At 47.9% G+C, this 22,991-nt stretch overlaps 1 protein-coding gene across 1 annotated transcript in view; it reads right to left on the reverse strand.

The window, feature by feature from the left end:
- The window catches only part of YPEL1 (yippee like 1), a 111,616-nt gene that overhangs the window by 59,570 nt on the left and 29,055 nt on the right, over positions 1-22,991 (reverse strand). Inside the window, exon 3 of the mRNA XM_086942652.1 lies at positions 8-51. Coding sequence (XP_086798778.1) covers positions 8-51 — 44 coding nt within the window. The remainder of the gene's footprint in view (positions 1-7; positions 52-22,991) is intronic.

Here is a 22,991-nt window from a genome sequence, read left to right on the forward strand (position 1 = left end):
GACTTACACAGAATTGAAGAGGTAGGCTCGTCCCTGGCTTCCCTGAAAAGACTGCAAAGATAGAATGAATAGAATGTCAAAATAGTTCCAAATGAGGTTTTCAATTATTAAAAAGGTAAATGGGTGTCAAACTTTGTTGTCTCGGCAGGAATTGCAATTAAAACATATATATTTGTATATCTCAGATGGATAAATTACTTACCTGTAATCCTAGTTCTCTTCCAGGGGTATCCTCATCAAAGTCATAAGCACTGAATATTCCTGCCCACGTGCTTGGACCCCGGAAAGAATATAAAATTATATACGCAAATCACATATAAATAGCTCCACATATATGTATGCACATATATCATTTTTTCTCACACCAATGCAGCCCCAAAACAGAGGCCAAACAATGTAAATACTCATACATACACTGTAATTAGCAAGGAAAAAAAAAACACATTAGGTCAAAATAGCCCTTGAACTTTGTGTTTTAATGAGCAAAACACTCATAAATCCTGAAAATTGCTAATAAATATACATTGTTAGCCACAGGCTGCATTGAACAGCAATGGCATAGATAATGAAACCATTTTCAACAAAAACTGGCACCGTGCCTTTAAGGCAGCCATGACCCCTGGCTTCCCATCATGCCTCAGGAGTGAGTTAGGTCAGTTGTTTTTTGCATAACCCTGAAGTCAGGGCTCAACCACAAGTCATAGAACAGACAAAAATCTCATTTACCTGGGGAGGCGGGTGGGTTGCTTATGACTTGGATGAGGATACCCCTGGAAGAGCACTAGGAATACAGGTAAGTAACTTATCCTTCTCTTCCAGGGGATCCTCATCAATAGTCATAAGCACGGAATAGAATAGCAAGCCCAAACACCACCTGCAGGTAAATGAGACATACATGACCCAACCGAAACATTTGTAGCAGACGAGTACTCAGCTGCTAAACAGATTCCGCAGGGAGGTCTGGCCTACCTGGTATCTGCTCTAGTGTCAGAATCAAGACAGTAATGTCTGTTAAATGTATGGACGGACTTCCAGGTCGCCGCCTTACAGATCTCAGATATGGGCACATTCTGGAGAAAAGCTGCAGTCGGAGCTCTACCCCTGGTGGAATGCGCTCTGGGAGAAAACCCGAGAGTTTTCTGCGCCAACTGGTAAGCAAGCTTGATACACGAAACGATCCATCTCGAAATAGACCGTTTCGAGACTGCATGACCTGTTATGATCGATCCATAGTTAACAAACAGTTGATCAGAAAGATGTATAGCCGTGGACTTATCCAGATAGAATTTTAAAACACTTTTCAGGTCCAAAGAGTGCAAAGCCCTCTCAGCTGGAGAAGAGGGATTGGGAAAGAAAGTGGGCAGAGAAATAGTCTGACATGGAAGTCTGACACCACTTTAGGAAGAAAAGACGGATGTGTCCTTAGTACCACTCTATTCAAATGAAACACAGTATAGGGTTCCTTGGAACAGAGAGCTTGGATCTCTAGCGCTGGGACGCTCACGGGCAGCCATGCGCTTTAGAAGTCTGTAAAATAAAATAAATAAATCTCGCTCACCCTACGAGCTGACGTTATTGCTACCAAAAAAACCGCCTTCCAGGAAAGGTGTTGCAAGGTAGCTTCATGAATGGGTTCAAAGGGCTGACCCATTAACTTCGATAACACCAGGTTCAGCTCCCAGGGAGGAGAAGGCTGACACACTGGAGGGTACACTTTTTTCAACCCTTGCAGGAAGTCCTGCAAGGGTTGGAAAAAAGAAGGTTGGGACAGTGTCAGCCTATACGCTGTTATAGAGGCTAGATGCACCTTAATAGAATTAAACTTTAAACCTGCTTTTGCCAGATATAACAAATAAGGAAGAACAAACTTCTTCCTGACCCTTAATAGGGTGATGACCATTTTGCATGCACCACAGATAGAAGCACTTCCATTTACAGGCATTAGAATGTCTCGTGGAAGGTCGTCTCGCTTCCTTCAGGATGCAAATGCAGTCCTGTGGCAATCCTAGATGGCCGTATTGTATGACCTCAGGAGCCATGCTGTCAAGCTCAGTGACGGAAGGTTGGGATGATAAATCCTCCCGTTCATTTTGGATAACAGGTCCAGCCTGCATGGCAGTCTCTTGTGAGGAGCCACTGATAGATGAAGCAGGTCCGTGTACCACCATTGTCTCGGCCAGTCAGGGGCAATGAGGATCATTGTTGTGCATGAGTGCGTCAGCTTGCTCACCACCTTCGGGATCAGCGGAAGTGGTGGAAAGGCGTACACAAATTCCCCTGACCAGTCTATCAAAAGGGCATTCCCTCTTGTTCCTGGACTGTAAAACCGCGAGGCAAAGTCTTGGCATTTGGTGTTTGTTGTCTGCAAACAGATCTAAGGAGGGACGACCCCAAGACTGGAAGATTCCTTCGAGCACCTCGTCGTTTAGAACCCAGTCCTCTCGGTCTTCGAAATGCCGACTCAGCGCGTCCGCCCTCACATTCTGTTCTCCTGGGAGGTGGATCGCCGTGACCTACAATTTGCCAGCCAGAAGCCAATGCCAGATGCACTGGGCCTCCATTGACAGAGTCTGTGAGTGCGTTACCCCCTGCTTGTTTAAATAGTACATTGTGGTGGTGTTGTCTGTTTGTACTAGTATTGATGTTTCCTGAAGCGAGGGGAGGAACGCTTTGAGAGCCAGGTGGACTGCTCTCAACTCCAGCATGTTGATGTGATACGTACTTTCTTTGGGAGACCACAAACCTTGCACTGGAGGTGACCCATGTGTGCCCCCCAGCCTTGAAGAGAAGCATCAGTGATGAAGGTCTGAGCAGGAGGAGGTTGATGGAACAGAATTCCCACCTGCATGTTCTGTTTCTTTGTCCACCATGGAATGAAAGCTCGAGCTGTTTCTGACAGAGTAATCCGATCGTCCCAGCGAGCTAACTGTTGGTCCCACTTGTCCTCCAGATCCTGTTGAAGAGGACGCATCCGCAGCCTGGCATTCGGGACTAGAAAGATGCATGAAGCCATCGAACCTAGCAAGGAGGCAATCTTTCGCACTTTCTGAACCTTGTGGCGAAGTACCAGCTGACACTTTTGGGTTATAGAACACTGTCTCTCCTCCGAAGGAAACACTTTTCCTACCTCGGAGTCTAGAAGAGCTCCTAGGAAGTGAATCTTCTGGGTGGGTTGTGAGACGGATTTGCTGAAATTGACATGTAAACCCAACCGGTGACAGATCTGGATGCAGGTTTGGAATTGATTCCTTACAGCGTCTGGGGAAGGACCTTTCAGTAGCCAGTCGTCCAGATACGGGTACACAAAGACTCCCCTTCGGCGTAGAGCGGCCGCTACTACTGCAACACACTTCGTGAATACCCGGGGAGCTGACTTCAACCCGAAAGGCAGGACCTTGAATTGGTAGTGAGAGGTCCCCACCTGGAACCGCAGGAATCTTCCGTGTTTGAGGTGCACCGGGACATGGAAGTAGGCATCATGGAGGTCGATCGAACACATCCAATCTCCCTTCCTGAGATTCGGATATATTTGGTGAAGTGCCAACATGCGGAACTTTTCTTTTTTGATGTGCAGGTTGAGCGTTCTCAAGTCCAGAATGGGCCTGAATTCTGCCTTTTGTCCCTTTTTTCTGACCAAGAAATAATCGGGAGTACACTCCCTTCCCCCTCTGAGCGATCGGAACCCTCTCGATGGCTGATTTTGCGAGAAGTATTGCTACTTCTTTTTTCAAAAGAATGAGCTGGTGACTTAAGGTTGGCCTTGGGGGGACGGGTGGACGCAGGTGTTTGAAACGAAGACAGTACCCATTCCGAAGTGTAGTCAACACTCATCTGTCCTGAGTAACGCTTTCCCACTCTGACATATTATGCACAACGCTTCCCCCCCCCTCCCCCCACTGGAGTGGTCAACGGCGCTGGGGAAAGAAAGAACTCATTGCTTCTGCTGGGACTTGTTGGAATTATTACCCTGGAGTTGATTACCACCTCCTCTGGAATTTCGCTTGCCTCTGAACTGGGACTTCTGTTGCCCCTGTTGGTCCTGACCCTTCTGCCATTGAGGGGTTTGAACCCTCTGCTTGAAGGCCCTTGTTGTAGGAGCGGTACATCCTCTGAAATTCCTTCTTCTTTTCAAGCCCTACGGCCTTAAGAGTGTCCAACTCTGACGTCATGCATTGCATTTCCTCATCCGTGCTTGCCCCAAACAATGATGTACCCGAAAAGGGCAAGTTCACGATCCTAGCCTGAGCCTCAGGTTTCAAGGCTGTCAGGAGCAACCATGACGACCTTCTCGCCATCACGCCATGCGCTGAAAGGGTAGCTCGATCCGCCGTGGCGCTTATGATCTGATTAGAGACCTGGCTGCCCTCCAAAAGAATTTCCTCAAAATCTTTACGGTCCTCTTGAGGGAGCTTCTCAATGAACCTTTGAAGAGAATCCCACAGAGATCTGTCATACCTCCCCAGAAAGGCTTCCGCATTAGGGACCTTGAGAAAAGAAGCTGAGGTGTTGCAGACTCTTCTCCCCCACGAATCTTGTATTTTGCTTTCCTTATCCGGAGGCACTGTGGATGAGGAAGCTACAGCACTGGATTTCTTAGTCGCCGCAATGATCACAGAGTCTTGTTGTGGGTCAGACCTGAGGAAGAGTGGATCCTCCTCTGTCGAGCGATACTTTTTAAGAATCCTTGCTGGGGCGGCCTTTATAGTAGCTGGAGTAAGGAAGACCTCGTTCACTGGATCTATGATTCCAGGTACCAACGGCAGCAGTGGCTTGGGCGCAGTTCTGTGATGCAAGGTTTCAAAAATCACAGAAGTCTTGACCTGTGGAGTAGTCATCGGCACTCCCAGTTTCAAAGCACCCCTGCCCACAATGTCTCGAAATGTGAAAATGTCGTCTATAGGGGATACTCTTGATGGAGGACTGCCCGCCAGAGTCGGAGAATAGTCCGTGTGAGAATGGGTTGTAGATGAAGTAGTCGGAAAAATGCAAGCCCGTCTCCTAGACCTCGATCTCCGCCTACTGGAGCGCACTCGGGAGCGCGATCTCTCCCTGGGTCGGGAGACTTGTTGATCCTGATGAGCTTGCAACCTGACGGCTGTCTCCTTGTCTGGAGCCCAGCGATGCAGAGGCCTACACTATCTTGGTGATAGCCTGATGGAAGGAGACTTCTGGGTGCGCTCTCTCACCGGTGAACGTGCCGGAGGAGGCAAATCAGCTTGCCCATGCTGCGAACGAGCAGGAGAATGTCTGGACCTCTCACTATCCGAGGAGTAGAGGATCACATCTGAAGATCGTCCACGGTGAGACCGGGAGCCCGAAGAGGATGATGACAAACTCACCGGAGACCCCGCTCTACGTCTCGAGTTAGACCGTGTGCGACTTCTGGAAGCACGTCCGTCCGATACTCTTTTCCTCTTGGCCGGAGGACTCCTATGCACGGAGGAATGTTCCACCTCCGCAGCTAAAGCCGATCTTGGGACCTCTGCTGTGGTGTGAAGGCATGAGCCTGATCCGAGGGCTGACTAGCTGTTTCCTGAGCAGTCTGCCCGAAGGTGACCTCCTCTGAGATCTTGGAGGAAAGACTCGCCTCGAAGATATATCTTGACGTCGACCCACGCTGCAGCGACACAGACGGGGACCCTCTAGACGTCGAACGCCGTTGGCCAGGCGTCGACGGAGGCTGCTCCGACGTCGATGCTGTGACGTCAACGGGGATCTCCTCAACGTCGACCGTTGATGGTGTGACGCTGACTGAGGGTGCCTCGACGTCGAACGCCGATGACTAGGCGTCGACGGAGGGTGCCTCGACGTCGAACGCCGATGACCTGCCGTTGACGGAGGAAACCGCGACGTCGAAGATTGGTGATGATGCTTCGACGTCAGCTGTCTCGACGTTGATCTCCTATGTGTCAACAGAGACCTTTCTCTCGACGCTGCACGCCTCGTAGACTGCAGCGGAGGTACCTTACTTCGACGCTGAAGTCTTCGACGGCCTCTTAAACGCCGATCCAGACGCCGAAGGAGAGCAAGTCGGGACTTCGAAGTCGATCGCGTCCTGCGCTTCTTCTGCCTCTTAGGAGACCTACCTCTCTCAGAGAGACCATAAGAACAGGTTACTTACCTTCGGTAACGATATATCTGTAAGAAACAGTAGTTAGTATTAGATTCCTTACCTTAGAATATCGCCAGGCATCAGACTGGATCCGGAAATTTTTGCGTAGCAGTACCCTTGCGCGTCGGTAGGCGTCGTCTGCGGCTCCGCGTCCGTCGTCCGCGTCATGAGCGCCGTGATGACGTCATCGGAGTACTTAGACGCCGCCTCCGCACGCTGTCAGTTCTTAGACACAGCTTTTCCGCGCCAGAAACGCAGAGCCATGTTAAAAACCAACACTGGTGCCATTGAAACTAGGGCCCTGAAAGGGGATGACCTTAACCCTAGATATCAGTTCGCAGAACGGGGAGGATGGGTGGGGCGGTAAGGAATCGAATACTAACTACTGTTTCTTACAGATATATCGTTACCGGAGGTAAGTAACTTGTTCATCTGAAAGAAACAGGTTAGTATTAGATTCCTTACCTTAGAATAGATACCCCAGCAATACCAACCCCGGTGGTGGGTCTGCGAACCAATAATCACACCAGAAAGTCCTGGAGGACGGAATGGCCAAAGAAGCCATCCCTCCGGACTTGGCTGTCCTGGCAGTAGTGTCTTGCAAACGTGTGCAGCGACACCCACGTAGCCGCCTGACAGATGTCCTGCAAGGGGACTCCCCGGTCCAGGGCAGTGGAAGCCGCCGTGGCCCGAGTGAAATGGGCCCTCAGCCCAACAGGAGGCTCCTTCTTCGCCAATGAGTAACAAGCCTTGATGCACAAGACGACCCACCGAGAGATGGTCTGCTTGTGCACCGCCAGTCCCTTCTTAGCGCCCACGTAACCAACAAAGAGTTGGTCATCCACCCGGAACTGGCGTGTGCGATCTAGATAGAACGAAAGCGCACGTTTAGGGTCCAGACGGTGGAGCCACTCTCCCTCTTTTGAGGGGTGCGGTGGCGGAAAGAAGGTGGGCAAGGTGATAGACTGCCCAATGTGGAAGGCCGTGACAACCTTGGGCAGGAAAGAGGGTCTAGTCCGCAGCACAACCTTGTCCAGATGGACAGAAAGGAAAGGAGGTTTGGATGAAAGAGCCTGGAGCTCACTCACTCTCCTGGCAGAGGTGATGGCAACCAGGAAAGCAGTCTTCAGAGTAAGAAGGCGGAGAGGACAGTTGTGAAGTGACTCAAAGGGAGCGCAGATCTCAAGTCCCACTGAGGCATCACAAACGGAACAGAGGGAAACGTGTGTATGATGCCTTTCAGAAAACGAGTTACAATAGGGGACTTGAACAAAGAAGGTTGATCAGGCAGCCGTAGAAAGGCCGAAAGGGCAGAAAGGTAGCCCTTGATAGTGCTCAGAGCAGAGCCCTGCTGGGCAAGAGAAAGAAGGAAGAGAAGAACCTCGGAAGGAGGGGCAGAGAGAGGATCCACAGCCTTTGCTGTGCACCATGCCACAAATCTGTTCCACCTGCAGGCGTATACCGCTTTTGTGGAGGGACGCCTGGCTGCCAGAACAACATTACAGACTTCAGGAGGCAAGTCAAATGACCTCAACTGTCGCCTCTCAATCTCCAAGCATGGAGGTGGAGACTGGACAGGTTTGGGTGGAGGACAGTCCCCTGTTGCTGCGACAGAAGGTCCTCCTGAAGAGGCAGACGAAACGGGGGATCGACTGACATACTGAGTAGCACGGGATACCAGTACCTTTGTGCCCAGTCCGGAGCCACAAGGAGGACTTAGCCCAGTCGCGTTTGATCTTCTTCGGCACTCTGGGCAGAAGTGGTATAGGCGGAAAGGCGTACAACAGACCGCAACTCCACTCGCGACGAAAAGCGTCTCCGAGCGATATTCAGTATTCAGGTGCATTTCTCCCAAATTTGCAGGCACGGCAAGATGAACATTTGAAAAAAACACTTCTAGTTAGCCATGTGGATTTACAAATCAGTTCTGGACTGGATCTTATTAAAGCGGCCCTCATAGAGGGTGCTCTCCTAAAAGTAATAGCAGGCACAGTAGGTAACATGAATTTGAGAGTTACATCAGTTAGAACAATTGGCCAGTCCTTGTAAATAATTTTACGAACAATTTTATCCTGTCTGCTAAACGTGGTAATCAGTCTGATGGATTGTACTTCATCTGTTGGAATTTCACAGATGCTACTGGAGGTACACTGTTGTTTGTTAGTGAGGCACAAGTCACGTGAGTGGGCATTAGCTTTCTTTAGTGCCGTCTCTAAATCTCCTATTTTATAACCCCTAGCTAAGAAGCGATGTAAGACTTCTTTTTGACAGATCTCAAAATCAGTTTCATGGCTGCATATACGCTGCAAACGAAGAAGTTCTCCATACGGAATACTGCAAATTAGATGTGGTGGTTGAGCACTGCTGGCATGCAGTATGGGATTGCCAGCAGTGGACTTGCAGTGTATTTTCGTTTCTATATTGTCACCCACAACAAATACTTACACATCGAAGAATTCTAACTTCTGGCAGCTGATAGAGGCAGTAAATTGCAAATTCATGGCGTTGTTGTTAAGCTTGGTTATAAAAGACAATTGTAAATAAGATATCTTCAATCCAGGTAAATAGTTGAAGTAAGTCTTTATTAGTTAGTAGTAAAGAGACCTCCAGCTCCTTCCACAGCTTCCTCTGTACTGTCTGCTAATCATATCACAACATTCCAACCGCCTAGCAACATGCCCACAATTCTAAGAAGCAGAGATCCCAACACATCTCCCCCCATTACAATATCAGAAGAAATATACAAACAAATCATGTAAAGAAAATTAAACATACAGGAACAAATAAAGTCTATGGAGCATTACATTTTGCAACATTGCCACAGCTCCAAGCAGAACCATCATTTAGGATGAGAACATTTCTCTTCACAAACTTTACTTGTTTAGGCTGAGAATATTTACTTTCTCCTTTAGTTACAATACAACATTTCTTTGTCACCACCCAATCACCAACACATATATTCGGATCTTTCACCCTCATCCTGAGATTGTATGAATCTGTAGAATCACGCTGCCTACTAACAACACAATCTTTCACACTTGATCGGTCAACCCACACACATTCTTTGTTCTTCAGCCAATCCGGAACTTCCTTCAAACCTGGCTCACGCCCTTTTAGGGAGACAAAAGGAGAGATACCAGTGACTGAATGTGGAGTTATTCTGTAAGACCAGACCATCTTCTTAAACTCCTCAGCCCACACTAAACCATTCGCTAACGACAACTGAATGTTCTCCATCAATAATCTATTGATCCTTTCTACAAGGCCATTGGCCTGTGGCCTAAACAACGCAACCTTCTCATGACAGATCCCCATGCCATCCAAAAATTCCTTCATTGGTCTTGACACCAGCTGCACACCATTATCCGATACCAAAGTTTTTGGAATACCTTCATTTAAAAATGTTCTTTCCAAAAAGTTTATCACTCTCTTAGTGTCGATACTTTCAGTGAACTCCATTACAAACCACTTAGAGTGATAGTCCACAAGAACCATTATGAATCTGTTCCGAGAACCTAATTTGGAAATTGGTCCCAAGAAATCAATCGCTAATTTCTCCCAGGGCCGTACTGGAAATTCAACGCAGGAAAGAGAAGGCTGCCTAATGACTTTCGTTTTATCGCTAGCAGCACACGCATGACAATTCCTAACCAACTCATCAATCTCACCATCCATCCCCAGCCACCAATAGGATTCGCGAATCCTTCGCTTGGTCATGTTCCTCCCCAAATGACCTTCATGAGCTATATTCATGATCTTTGATCTAAGATTACACGGTGGCACCAAACGGTTTCTCCTCCACAACTTGCCCTCAGATACACTCAATTCAGCTTCCACATTAGAATAACCCTTCAAGCGAGTGTCATTAGAGGATTCCTTAGACCACCCCCCAGAGACATGTTTCATAACCAAGGGAATTATTTGATCATTAGCCATGGCAGACTCCCAATCACTTTTATCAAAAGCAAGAATCTCATCACAACTAATTACAGGGTCTTCAACTTCTACCAGATCTACTAAGTCCACAGGCATCCTGGACAAGCAATCCGCAATAACATTTTTCTCTCCTCTCACATATTCCATCTGAAAATTGTAATCAAGTACTGATAAAATCCATTTCGATATCCTAGGGGTGACATTACCCTCCAAACCTCTACCTCCTTTAAATAAATGTACGAGAGGCTTATGGTCTGTACGCACTCTGAAGGGCAATCCCCAAAGAAAATATATAAAGTGTTTAATCCCATGTGCAAGCAAGAGCTTCCCTCTCAATAACCGAGTAAGATACTTCTGCACCCTGTAACCTCCTAGAGGCAAAACCTATAATCCTTTCCACACCATCAGATATCTGAGAGAGTACAGCCCCAAGTCCCACAGCACTAGCATCAGTGGTAACCAAAGTCTTGGCCTTAACGTCAAAATGACCTAAAGTAGGTGCATGAATAATTCCTGCTTTCACGCGCTTGAAAGCATCCTCACATACTTGATCCCATTAAAAAACCACACCATTCTTCATCAAACGCCTCAAAGGCTCAACTACATCCGAAAAATTCCTAATAAACTTAGAACAATATTCAGCTAACCCTAAAAAAGATCTTAGCTGATCTTTAGTTGTTGGCGTAGGAGCATCATTAATTGCAGAAATTATACTTTTTTTTGGATTAATACCTAAACCTGATATCTCATGACCTAGATACGTCACACAATCTCTCTTCAATTGACATTTTTCTTTTTTTATGGTCAGACCATTAACCTCCATACGCTCCAAAACTTGTGTTAAAATCTTATCATGATGTTGACAATCCTTCCCAACTACTAATACGTCATCCTGAAAACATAACACATTCTCAATACCCCCTAAAACTCTTTCCATCACTCTCTGAAACACCGCTGACGCTGGAGCCAACCCAAACGGCATCCTGCAATAGCGAAATGCCCCCAGTGGTGTCACAAACGAGGTAAGGTGTCTTGATTTCTCGTCTAAGTCAATTTGGTGGTAGGCTGCAGACATGTCAATTACACTGAATATCACACCACCACCCATGGCACTTAACATTTCAGAAATATTAGGCAATGGTTGCCTATCAACCCATATATTCTTATTTAGATCGCGTAAGTCTACACAGAGACGAATTTTGGTTCCACCATCCTTGGGCGCGACCACAATGGGGGCGAGCCACTCAGATGCCTCAATAGGTTCTATAATCTTCAAATCTAATAATTTGTCCAATTCTACTTTCAGGGGTTCTCTCATCAAGTGTGGTAAATTTCTTACATTATGAACCACAGCCACTGCATTTTTCTTAAGAATGATCTTATGGGAAAATCCTTTCAATTTTCCTAATTTTTCCGTAAAAACATTAGGAAACTTCTTCATCACATCTGTTTCAAAAGTATCAACATTAAGAACAGAGAATGAAGAAACAGGATCAGAATCATTGGGATTTAGTACAATTCCTAGATCTTTCTGGTGACGCCAACCAAGCAAATTAGACCCTTGCTTAGTGAGATACATTCTCCCAAATACTTTTTTGTTTTGAAATGTGATTACCATCCATTTGAGACCTAAAATGTCAATGGTCTTTCCACCATATCCTACAGCTCTTAAATCTGGAGGGGTCCAAGAGTTGAGATTTACATCACCGTCCCAAATTTCGACATACATATCTTTGGACAACAGAGTATAAAGGCTTCCAGAATCTACTAGCATGTTAACATTTCTAGTTTGAGAATGCATAGGATCTCTAGAATCAAAATTGATTAAACAATGTGGCTTCTCAAGCTTATCAGTACTCTCAGTAGCCACATCAACAGGACAAATAGGGTTTTGTGCGCAAAGACAATTTTCACTCAAAACCAACCCATCCACACACAGCATTAAATTCTCAACATTTTCGCAAGAGTCATCAATTTCATTAACATATTGAGTCTTAGCATTGCAAGCTTTAACTACATGGCCCCTCTTTCCACATCCTCTGCAAATAGCATTTCTAGCTGTACAACGAGGACTTGATGCAATATGTCCTGGAGATCCGCATCTATAACATTTCACAAGTTGTGAATTCCCTTGTTGCGCAAAATTAGGAGGACAATAATTTGGAGGATGGTAATTAGACAACTTATTGTTTTTAGAATCAAACTTCCCAACATTCTTAACAACTTTAGTTTCATCAACAAATGCTTGTGTTTGAGATTTTACACTGGACTCTGATTCCTTTGCAACATTATCTTTTGATATTATAGAACTAGAACATTTATCCATTTCTTTCATCCATAAGTCAGTATTTTCTATTGCTTTAACGATCTCAATAGCTTCTTCTAAGTTACAATCCCTACTAAGTAACTTCTCTCGCACTCTTTTATTATTAGTGCACCTAACGATTTGATCACGGATCAGAGAGTCTGTGAAATCTTTGAATTGACATTAAGTTACAATCCCCGCAAGGCTGCCACATAAGTTGCAACATCTTCATCTACTTTTTGAACCCGACAAAAGAACTTATGCCTTTCTAAAAGAGTATTAATTTTTGTAATGAACCTTTTTTCTAGCATCAACATACTCATTTCATATACATTAGCAGCATGACCATCTCCCACACCCAAAGATATCTCGGGCAGATCTTCGTATAATCTTCTACCTTCCACCCCCAAATTATGAAGAAGAATGGCTTGTTTGCGGACAGGACCAGATTTGTCCGCACCAGATGCTAAAATGTAAGTGAGAAATAACTTCTTCCATTCTTTCCAAGGTATTGGGGGTTCACCAGGAGTAGGGAGGAAGGAAGGGGGGGTAGAAAAGGTTTGATCACCCATGGTAAATAATTAATAGCACCTTTGTAAATAATCAACAGCACCTTTTTCCCTTTCCTTAATTCAAGGAAAATTAATGCAGTAAATAAGTAAATACTCAAGGTAAGAGAGGTACCAATCTAATCAGGTGAGAGATCGGCAGTTCAGCAGTATAAGAGTTCAACCGGCAGCATACAAGACGATATCACGCTAAATGGAACAGCTTCGAACACTAGACAGCCGGTATACATCAGATTAAGATGACCGTCACGTTGAATCAATGACGCTCCCAATCAAAGATGGCCGCCACGTCTTCCACGCTGAATCAATGACGCTCCCAATCAAAGATGGCCGCCACGTTGGATTACGCAAGTGACGTCGTCAACATCACGCAGGTGCGTAATCAAGTCGATGATGTCCAAAGATTCCAGAGCAGGAGCGGGCTTCAGAGCGGCAGTTTTGAAATAGCGCGAGCAAGTAAGCAGCTCAAAAGATGCAATCCGTGACAAATGTAGACGATCAAAGAAATCTACAAAATCTTTCGGTATTCAGCATTGAGTACTTAGCGTTTAGCAATTAAAAGATGAAAAACGCTCCAGAAACGTTGAAAGTTAAAACGCAAAGGTGGCAGAAATAACGTAATGAAGATTCCTGTCACACAGCTGCCAGTTTAAATAAAACTCAATCTATCTACTTCAGGATTGAGATAGAGAGCAGTGAATAGGGTTAAATGTACATACCACGAGGTTGCTGCTGCCTTGAGAAGAAAAAATAGGAAACAAAATTGGAGGAGTAAACTGTATACCACAGTCAAATCCAGTAGTAGTATCATCCAGGGGTGGAGGTCAATTCCAATCTCTGCCCCTGCCAGAGTATAGGGTTCCCTCGTCGCCAATGTAAAGAAGATATCTTCAATCCAGGTAAATAGTTGAAGTAAGTCTTTATTAGTTAGTAGTAAAGAGACCTCCAGCTCCTTCCACAGCTTCCTCTGTACTGTCTGCTAATCATATCACAACATTCCAACCGCCTAGCAACATGCCCACAATTCTAAGAAGCAGAGATCCCAACAACAATGCATCATGTTCAGTGCCTTCCCAGATGATACAAATATCATCTATGTACATGCCATAGTATTTTATATTCTGATCCCAAACTGATTTGTGTGCCACTTTGAGGACGTGCTCCTCCCACCAACCCACCAATAGGCAGGCATAAGTGGGAGAAAAACACGCCCCCATTGCGGCTCGCCTCAGTTTGACGGTACAAAATTTTGTCAAAAAGGAATACATTATTCTGCAAGCAAAGATCAATCGTTTGAAGAAGCATTTCATTGTAGTCATAGTAATTGATAGCTTCAAGACTTTGTGTATGGATAATGCTAGTATAAAGAGACGCTATGTCAAGTGTGATTAAAAGATAATATCTTCTCCATTCAATAGCTTTGATTTGATTTTAAAAATCTCCCGTGTATTTGATAAATGAAGGTAAAGACATCATATGTGGCTGGAGAAAATAATCTACATATTTTGACATGGCCTCTAAAAGGTTATTTCTAGCTGATATTATGGGTCTGCCAGGTACAGGGAAAATGCCTTTATGTATTTTTGGAATGAAATGCATGACAGCCGTCATGGGGAAATCTTTTTTTAAGAAAACGAAATTCATTTTTAGATAAAATGCCCTTTCTTTTCCAAAGTGACAGCTGACTCGTAACCGTGGCTTTGACTAAACTTTTTACGATCCCTTCTGATCATTTTCGACGTCTTCGACTCCGAACGGTGCGGTAGGGATGCCAGGATATAAACCCTGTGAGGACTGAGACCGACTGATGTCGGTAACCGACCCTCATCGCCGGTCCCTTCACTGTCTCTGCGTCGATCACGACAACAAGCCCTGCCCCGACTACCGAGCCCTGACAAAAGCTGGGCGGGAGCAGTCCCGCAAGCGGCTCGAGCTCCGGCAGTCGCCCTGCACCGCGAGAGGTCCCGGTCTGGACGGAGGTCGAGGGACTGGTCGCGGGGTCAGAGCCATCATAGCTCCGAGAGTCGCCATCACTCTTCAGGCTCGAAGTAGTCAGGTAAGCACAAGAAGTCGAAGAGATGTCATCGCTCTTCCGACCCCTCCCCCTCCCACATCCGACGCGGCTGGGGGTTCGGGTGACACCGCCCACGCGGCTCCGTCGGAGTCGCAGGCATCGCGGCCTGCCCCATACCCTCCGGTCCCTGGGCAGCAAGCGACGCCGGAGGAGATCGAGCGCTTCCTCATGGCCATGAGGTCCCTCTCTCCTCCGACGGGCTCCGCGGCGCCTTCGGGCCCAGCGGAGCCATCCCTAGCGGGTCGGGTGCTTCGGCCCCGACGCCGGCGGGTGCTTCGGCCCGACACCTTCGGGCCCAGCGCCACAGGGCCCCGCTGGATCCGCTTCCGGATCGTCACCGGTTGACCGGACAACCTCACAACGCCGGTCCCTAGGGTGTCACCTCCGGTGCCGCCTTCGTGCGACGCCGTCCCCGATACCTCCCTCGATCCGGTTCCTGCGTCAGAACGGCGCCGCTCTCGACGCCGCTTGGAGAGTTCTACTTCAATGAACCGGCCCCATCCTTTGACAACCCTGATTATCAGGAAATGGGTGATGAGGAGTATTGGGAGGGGTCTGAGGACCCTCTGACACGTGAGTGTCAGTCCCAGCAGGACTGGACAGGTGAACTTGGGGATGCCAGTGGTCTGGACACTTCGCCAGACACTGGTTTTGTCTCACCCCCTACCGTGGCTACGGAGGAGGGGGCAACCTACAGTGTGGTGTTGACGCGGCCAGGGCCTTGGGCCTTGAGCTCCCCGTCACGGCCGTGAGGACTAACCTCCTCACCGAGGTCCTTAAACCGAAGTCAGGCTCGGCTGAGCCTCTGCTGCCATTTAATGAGGCCTTGCTTGACGTTCTTTTGGGCACTTGGTCCAGGGCCACTACAGGTCCGCTTGTAGATAGGAACGTGGCCAGACGCCACCGCCCGGCCCTGGGCAACCCTTGTTTCCTGTCCACCCATCCCACCCCCGAGAGCCTGGTCATCCAGGCCTCCATCTCCCAGACTGCATTCCCGACTGCTCCGCCCGACCGGGAATCCAAGAGGTATGAGCAATACGGCAAAAGGTATTCTCCTCCCCGAGTTTGGGACTTTGGTCTTCCAACACCGCGTGCCTCTTGGGCCGCTACACCCACTCTGTGGGATGCGGTCGCGAACGTGCTGCCAGAATGCCCGGCGGAGGTCAAGGCTAAATTCGCCCAAACCCTTGCGGAGGGTCGAGTGGCGGCACGTTATTCCATCCGGTGTGGGCTGGATACCACCGACTCACTGGGCATGGCGATGGCAACGACAGTGGCGATTCGTCGCCACGCCTGGTTTAAGTCCAACAACTTTTCGGCTGATGTCCAGAATACACTCATGGACATGCCGTTTGTTGGCCGTCGCCTTTTTGGCGACAAGGCAGATCATGCGCTTGAGCGCTTTAAGGACTCCAGGGCTACGGCCAAGTCCTTGGGCCTCTCGGCCAGCGCCAGCAAACGGGTGCCTTTCGCTCCTTTTGTGGCCAAGGAAGGGGTGCCCCCACACGGGCTGTCAGCCACGCACCGCAGACTAATTTCCAACGCAGTGGCGGCAGTGGAACCCGCCGTGGCGGCGGTCATAGACAACGGCGAGGTCAGTCCAACCCTACCCCTGCAGCATCCGCCTCAAAACCCTCCTAGTCCGTGCTTTCAGGCCCATGTGACGCCAGTGGGGGGCAGGGTTCGCCACCACCGGCGCACGGTCACATCGGACAGGTGGGTGCTGCAAATCATCCCAAGGGGCTACTCACTCCCCTTCGAGGCGACCTCTCCAGCCATGTCACCGCAATACCACCACGTGTCGGGGGATCACTTGCGACTTCTGCAGGAGGAAGTTACGGCCCTCTTGGCCAAGGGGGCCATCGAGCGCGTTCCTGGGCCAGAAGTAGGGTGTGGTTGCTACTCCCACTACTTTCTGGTACCAAAGAAGGGCAAAGGGGGCCTACGCCCTATCTTGGATCTACGGAACGTCAACGGCTTCCTCCGGAAGGAGAAGTTCAAAATGCTGACACTGGCTCAGGTCTTAGCTGCCCTGGACCCAGGAGACTGGATGGTAGCGTTGGACTTGCAGGATGCTTATTTCCACATCCCCATCCTGCCGGCCCACCAGCGCTACCTGTGGTTCACGGTAGGCCACGAGCACTTTCAGTTTACCATTCTCCCCTTCGGCATTACCAGCGCCCCACGGGTGTTCACAAAGGGGATGGTGGTGGTCGCAGCTCATCTGCGCAGGTTAGGAGTTTCAGTCTTCTCCTACCTCGACGGCAGGTTGTTGAAGGCAGGCTCGCCCCAAACAGTCGTCGGCCACCTCCAGACGACGGCAGACCTCCAGCACCAGCTGGGGTTCTCCATCAATGTGCCAAAGTCACACCTGTGCCCCTCCCAGAAGCTCCTCTTCATCGGAGCGGTTCTCGACTCGGCGCAGTTTTGGGTTTATCCTCCTTGGGTCAGCGGCAGATCCCTCTCCCTTCCCCAACCGGAGCACGTAGTTGTGACTGACGCGTCCCTCCAGGGCTGGGGAGGCCACATGGGAGAGGCGGAGATCAGAGGCCTCTGGTCCCGGCTCCATATCAACCTTTTGGAGCTGCGGGTGATTCGTCTAGCACTGAAGGCATTCCTCCCCTCTGTCCGGGGGAGTGTAGTGCAGGTGTTCACGGACAACACCACCGCCATGTGGTACTGCAACAAACAGGGCGGGGTGGGGTCTTGGACCCTCTGTCAGGAGGCTCTGCGCCTCTGGACGTGGCTGGGACATCAGGGTGTGACCCTGGTGGTTCAACACCTGGCAGGTTCTCTGAGCGCCAGGGCGGACGAACTCAGCCGCCGGTGCATGATGGATCACGAATGGCGTCTGAACTCGGACGTGGCACAAGATCTCTTTCTGCAGTGGGGAGAGCCTTGGTTAGATCTATTCGCCACCGAAGAAAACGCGCAATGTCATCAGTTCTGCGCGTTGAAATGCACCTGTGTATATATATATTATATATATATATATATATACACACACACACACACACACACACACACACACACACACACACAACACATATACAAGCACACTAATACACACATATCACATACATACACGCACACACATATGCATATACAACCTCATGACAAAAAGGGAAGGACAGTGGGCTGCATGTGAATATGAAAGATGCCAATGTTGGAAAACTGGGGTGACAGTTAAGGAACTTTTATCCCTCTCCAACATTGTATTTTTCTTAAATTCATAGGCTTGAATAGCAGTTTTAACCAAGACTAAGACAATAGTGAATAGTGGGCATGAGCCTGCCTTTCGACAAAAGGTTTCCAAGCCCTCCTGTCTCACAGTCATTTCCTTTTCAGCATCAATGTTGATGCAATAGTAGTTGGTGAAAAAGGTGAGTGGTCTTCCAGTAAGATATTTTGCATAAGTCTTTGAGCAGGGTTGCCACGAAAAGAGCTCTTGTTGACGCAAAATTCCTGGCTAGAGGCGCTTCGAGTTTTATTGCTAACGGTCTGTTAATGATGCTATTGGACAAAGAAACACATACAATGATCCATCTTACCAAAGATTGCTTTGTAATGGGTTTGCCTCATTTGTTGGACCAAAGGGTGGAAACACTAGTTCTTAGTGACATAAAGGTAGAATTTGATATCTGTAGATGCCGGACACACGCACAGACACACTCTTGTGCGCACAAACACCCCCCCCCCCTTTTTAGCTACTGGATTCTGATTTTAGACTCTGGCAGTGCACAGAAGCCTGCTAACCAGACCTCAAAGCCAGTGCCCCTTCCCTAAAACAAGGTATAAACTAATAGTGCTACAACTGGCTAAGGACTTTCCCACCCCTGGTACTGGTACTCCAGGTACCTAGGGCAGGGGTACTAAAGAGGGTTCCCAAGGGCTGCAGCATTGAGACCCACATACAAATTTTACACAGAATGCTATTGCAGGCTATGTGAAATGGTTCAAACCATGAGTGAAAACACAACATGACACACTCCTGTGTATCATGCCAAAGTCACTGCATCTGATATATGTTAGTCACCCCTCCAGCAGGCCTTTGAGCCCTAAGGCAGGGTGCATTATATTTTATGTGAGGACATAACTGCATGAGCAAATATGCCCCTGTGTGGTCTAGTTCTACTGCTCGACACTGCAAGTGAGCAGGGAAGCCATCTTAAGGTATCTACTGGGGACTGGTCAAAACGAGTTCCCCAGCAACATCATGGCTTCACTGAAACACATGGGGTTTGGTATCAAACACCTCATATTAATAAACCCACACAGATTCCAGTGTCAGCGGTATTACATGCACCCAGAGGGCACCTTAGAGGTGCCCCCTGAAATCCTACCAGCCTCTGAAGTGTTGGCTAACTAGTTTCTGCCAGGCTGCCACCCGAGACAAGTTTCTGACCTCCTAGTGCCAGAGCCTTTTGCTCTCAGGAGGTCAGGAATAAACCCTGTCCAGGAAGGGAGGTGTCACACCCCCTCCTATGGATGACTTGCTGGTTAGTCTTCCTAGGCCTACAAGTTTCAAAGAAGTTGCCGCTTTTGAAATGCAAATTTGACTCTCCCTTTGTTCAGAACCCTTTGGTACCTGGACAGGTGGGAAAATTAGCTAGTCAGGCAGGGGTTCGTACCCCATGGCTAGTACCACCCCTAAAGTGGCCTAACCGGATATGGATACGACTTTTCAGAAGTGGCCATCTTTGTGTTGGCACACTTAGGAACTCTGGGACAGGGTTATGCCTACTCCCCACAGGAAATGGTCAAATAGGGGGCGTCATGACCCCAGGGGTAAGTAGCCCATTGGCTACTATCCCTCACTCCCCTAAACACCCCAAACTGAATATTTAGGGGACCCTCTGATACCAGATCTTCGGTGGACACAAAATAAGGAGCTGAAGAAGAATACTAAACAATAATCCCCAGCACACGTCTAAGTAGTGTATACAATTATATTAAGCACAGAGTAAGCAAAAAGTTTCTTCAAAACACATATGGATTTTCTTGTTTTATTCCAGTTGGTCTTCGGACAGTAGCAGACAACACGTGTTTCGTCGCTCTGTGGGCAATATCCCGCAACTTTTTCAAGGCTCTGTCTTTTCAATGTGAAGCCTATCGTTTGTGGTTGTACTTCTGCCCCACAATGGGTTTCAGTAACACGCGACTTTGTGTCTATGTAGGGTCTTGAAGCCCCAGGTGTTTAAACAGTTTCCGAAGGCACACGATCGTGACCTGCCGGATGCCTTGCTAGCACCGTCACTAAGATATTCACTACATCATATAATTTAGTGGTATTTTCCTTAGCGGTGCCAAGATATCTACAGAAATATACCACCTGTCAATCCATTAATGAAAAAGACGACTGCTGACTTAAGATCCAAGTAGTATGACCGACTTGCCGGCCTGTCTGCTACACCCGACCCGCATGGAACACCGATTAGTCCTACCGATGTGCAGACCTCAAGAAACACAGATGCCTGCCAGTGCTCTGCAAATTGCCAAAGAATCTCCCTTGGAGCAGAGGAGCTACTCCCCCAAAGAAGCAAGACCCGGTCAACAGACCCAGAGCCGGCTTTATCACTGTTGGCGCCCAGTGTGGCAACAGTTTTTGGCACCTAGTTCCCTCACATACATATAAGCATTGGTAAGTGCCGACTTTACTATTAAGAATGTATATCTACCCAAACAAACCCTTTTCAACATTAGGATTAGAAATTGAAAGACATGGGGCACAACGTCCTCCCCTATTTTATGCAGTTTGCATGCAGCTCCTTTATTACAGTTCGTAACAGTCACTGTTCAATATTAGGGTTGCAGCTTATGAACTGCAGTGACAAACGGATCTGTGGCAAAAGCAGTAAACCACTCAGCTATCCACATCTTTGATCTGCTAAGAGTTCTTTGCAGCAGTCATATTAACCCTCTGCGCTACTTTAAGGCAAGTGAAAACTGCCCCTAGACAAAACTCTGATCTACGTCCTAAGCGGGAACCTTTTATAGCAAGAGTTATCTTTAAATTTTTAATGATGCCTGAAAACTGGACGCACAAGTAATTCTGCAGCAGGCGTTTTAAAATCATTAGTTATTGCTAATCGCAGCGCCCCCCCCCCCTCCCCAAACTCCCCTCCTGGTCAGCCCCCGACCCCCAGGTCAGTTTTTCCCCCCAAAACAACAGTAGAGGAAGTGTAGAGGTAATGATAGAATCACCCACCTAACGGATCTGTATAAACAACAGGATTCTATCAATGTGTACAAGTGAATAAATGTAATACTAGTGATGAGGATGATCTAAAATGTGAGGGGCGGCCCTTTCTTGTGATGACAAGATGAGAGCACTATGTGCTTTTAAAATACCCCTCACACACTAAGAGACCCTTTAGGGTCATGCTTCATCATGGGGTCTTCCCGTCCCTCTACGGGGCGGGGCGTGCTACAACCTACGTGGGAGCACTAGTTGGTGTGACGATCGTAGTGACAGCTCCACCCCCCCCCCGCCCCCCCCACCACAGGTTGGGGGGGGGCGCACCAGTCGCACTGCCGTAAAAATTTACCTGCATAGGCCTGCTGCCTATGGAGTCTACCACCGTAGCAGCCCCCCAGTAAGAGGTAGAAATGTTCCCACGGGTCAGATACATCCTCCCTTGAAGTGTTGGCATGCCAGGACCGACCCGAGCCGCACAATACCAAATCCTGGGGTACTGGACCCCTTGCAGTATCCAAGGCTTGTTGTGTGCAGGCCAGACTAACACCAAGGAAGACAGACCTGTACGTAGAGGGACTTCAGAGAATGGGAGATCCACTTTGTGAGTGGTCCATCTGCAGTATAAACCAAGACAAAGAGGGAGTCTGAGACCCCCCCCCCCCCCGATTCCTCAAATCACCCATGCACCAGCACTCCAATTAAACAATGCATCCTTCTTTTCCAGGGGATCCTCATCAATAGTCATAAGCACTAAATAGAATAGCAAGCCCATCCCACAAAGCCCAGACTTAGAAGCAGAAAACAGCTCCAACATTTTAACCAAAAAGATTCCTCAAGGAAGCCTGTTCTACTTAAGTATCTGCTTTAGCATCTGAATCCAGACAGTAATGCCTAGTGAAGGTATGAGCAGATTTTCAGGTAGCAGCTATACACATTTCAGAAATTGGTACATTTCATAACAGAGCTGCTGTAGCAGCTTTTCCCCTTGTAGTGTGTGACCTTGGACTAGCAGGCAAACACTTGTTAGCTAGCTGGTATGAAAGCATACTGCAGGAAACAATCCATCTTGAAATAGATTGTTTAGATGAAGTTCAACCTGTTCTCGCTGGACCATAGGGTAGCATGAGACGGACATTGTAGAGACGGACGCGAAGCACTGACGTCACACGCCAATTCGCTGGAGAGTCTGAGACACCACTGAAACGTCTTGTTCTGGTGTCTCGCGGCTCCCGTACCGGAGGTAGTCCCTGGTCCGAATTGGGACGAGGGCAAGACGTCGGACGGAGCTCGGGCCGTGAGTGGAGCATACTTTAGGAGCTTGGAGTAGCAGGGTGGGTCTAGGGGAGACCCTAGGGCAGCGGTTGTTGTCTCCCAGCAGGCGCGGGAGCGTCCGGTGCTTTACCCGGTTGTACATCCCCGATGTCAGAGGGATGAAATGTTTGCGTCTGTGCCTCCCGGAAAGCGCTGTTAATGTATGGTCTTTCTTGCGGCCTTGCGCCGCATCGAAATCTGTTTTGGAATGCGTGAAGAGGCACAGTATCACTGATTTAAGTAGTATGTTTAAATGTATTTTTGTAATGAAACAAAAGCAGATGTGAAAGGAAAACGTTTGTTTTCACAAATTCTGTCGGTTTTAAAGTGTTATTTAAATTTGGACGCAAAGTTTTTTTAGTATTAATTTTAACGTAAATGATACGTGTGTGTTTATATCATTTTTAGTGTGAGAAAAATGTATTACCTGCACGTGTGTGTGTGTGTGTGTGTGTATATATATATATATATAGAAAATGATGCCT

Source organism: Lissotriton vulgaris, chromosome 11 (genome assembly GCF_964263255.1).
Source record: "Lissotriton vulgaris chromosome 11, aLisVul1.2, whole genome shotgun sequence".
Classification (NCBI taxonomy): domain Eukaryota; kingdom Metazoa; phylum Chordata; class Amphibia; order Caudata; family Salamandridae; genus Lissotriton; species Lissotriton vulgaris.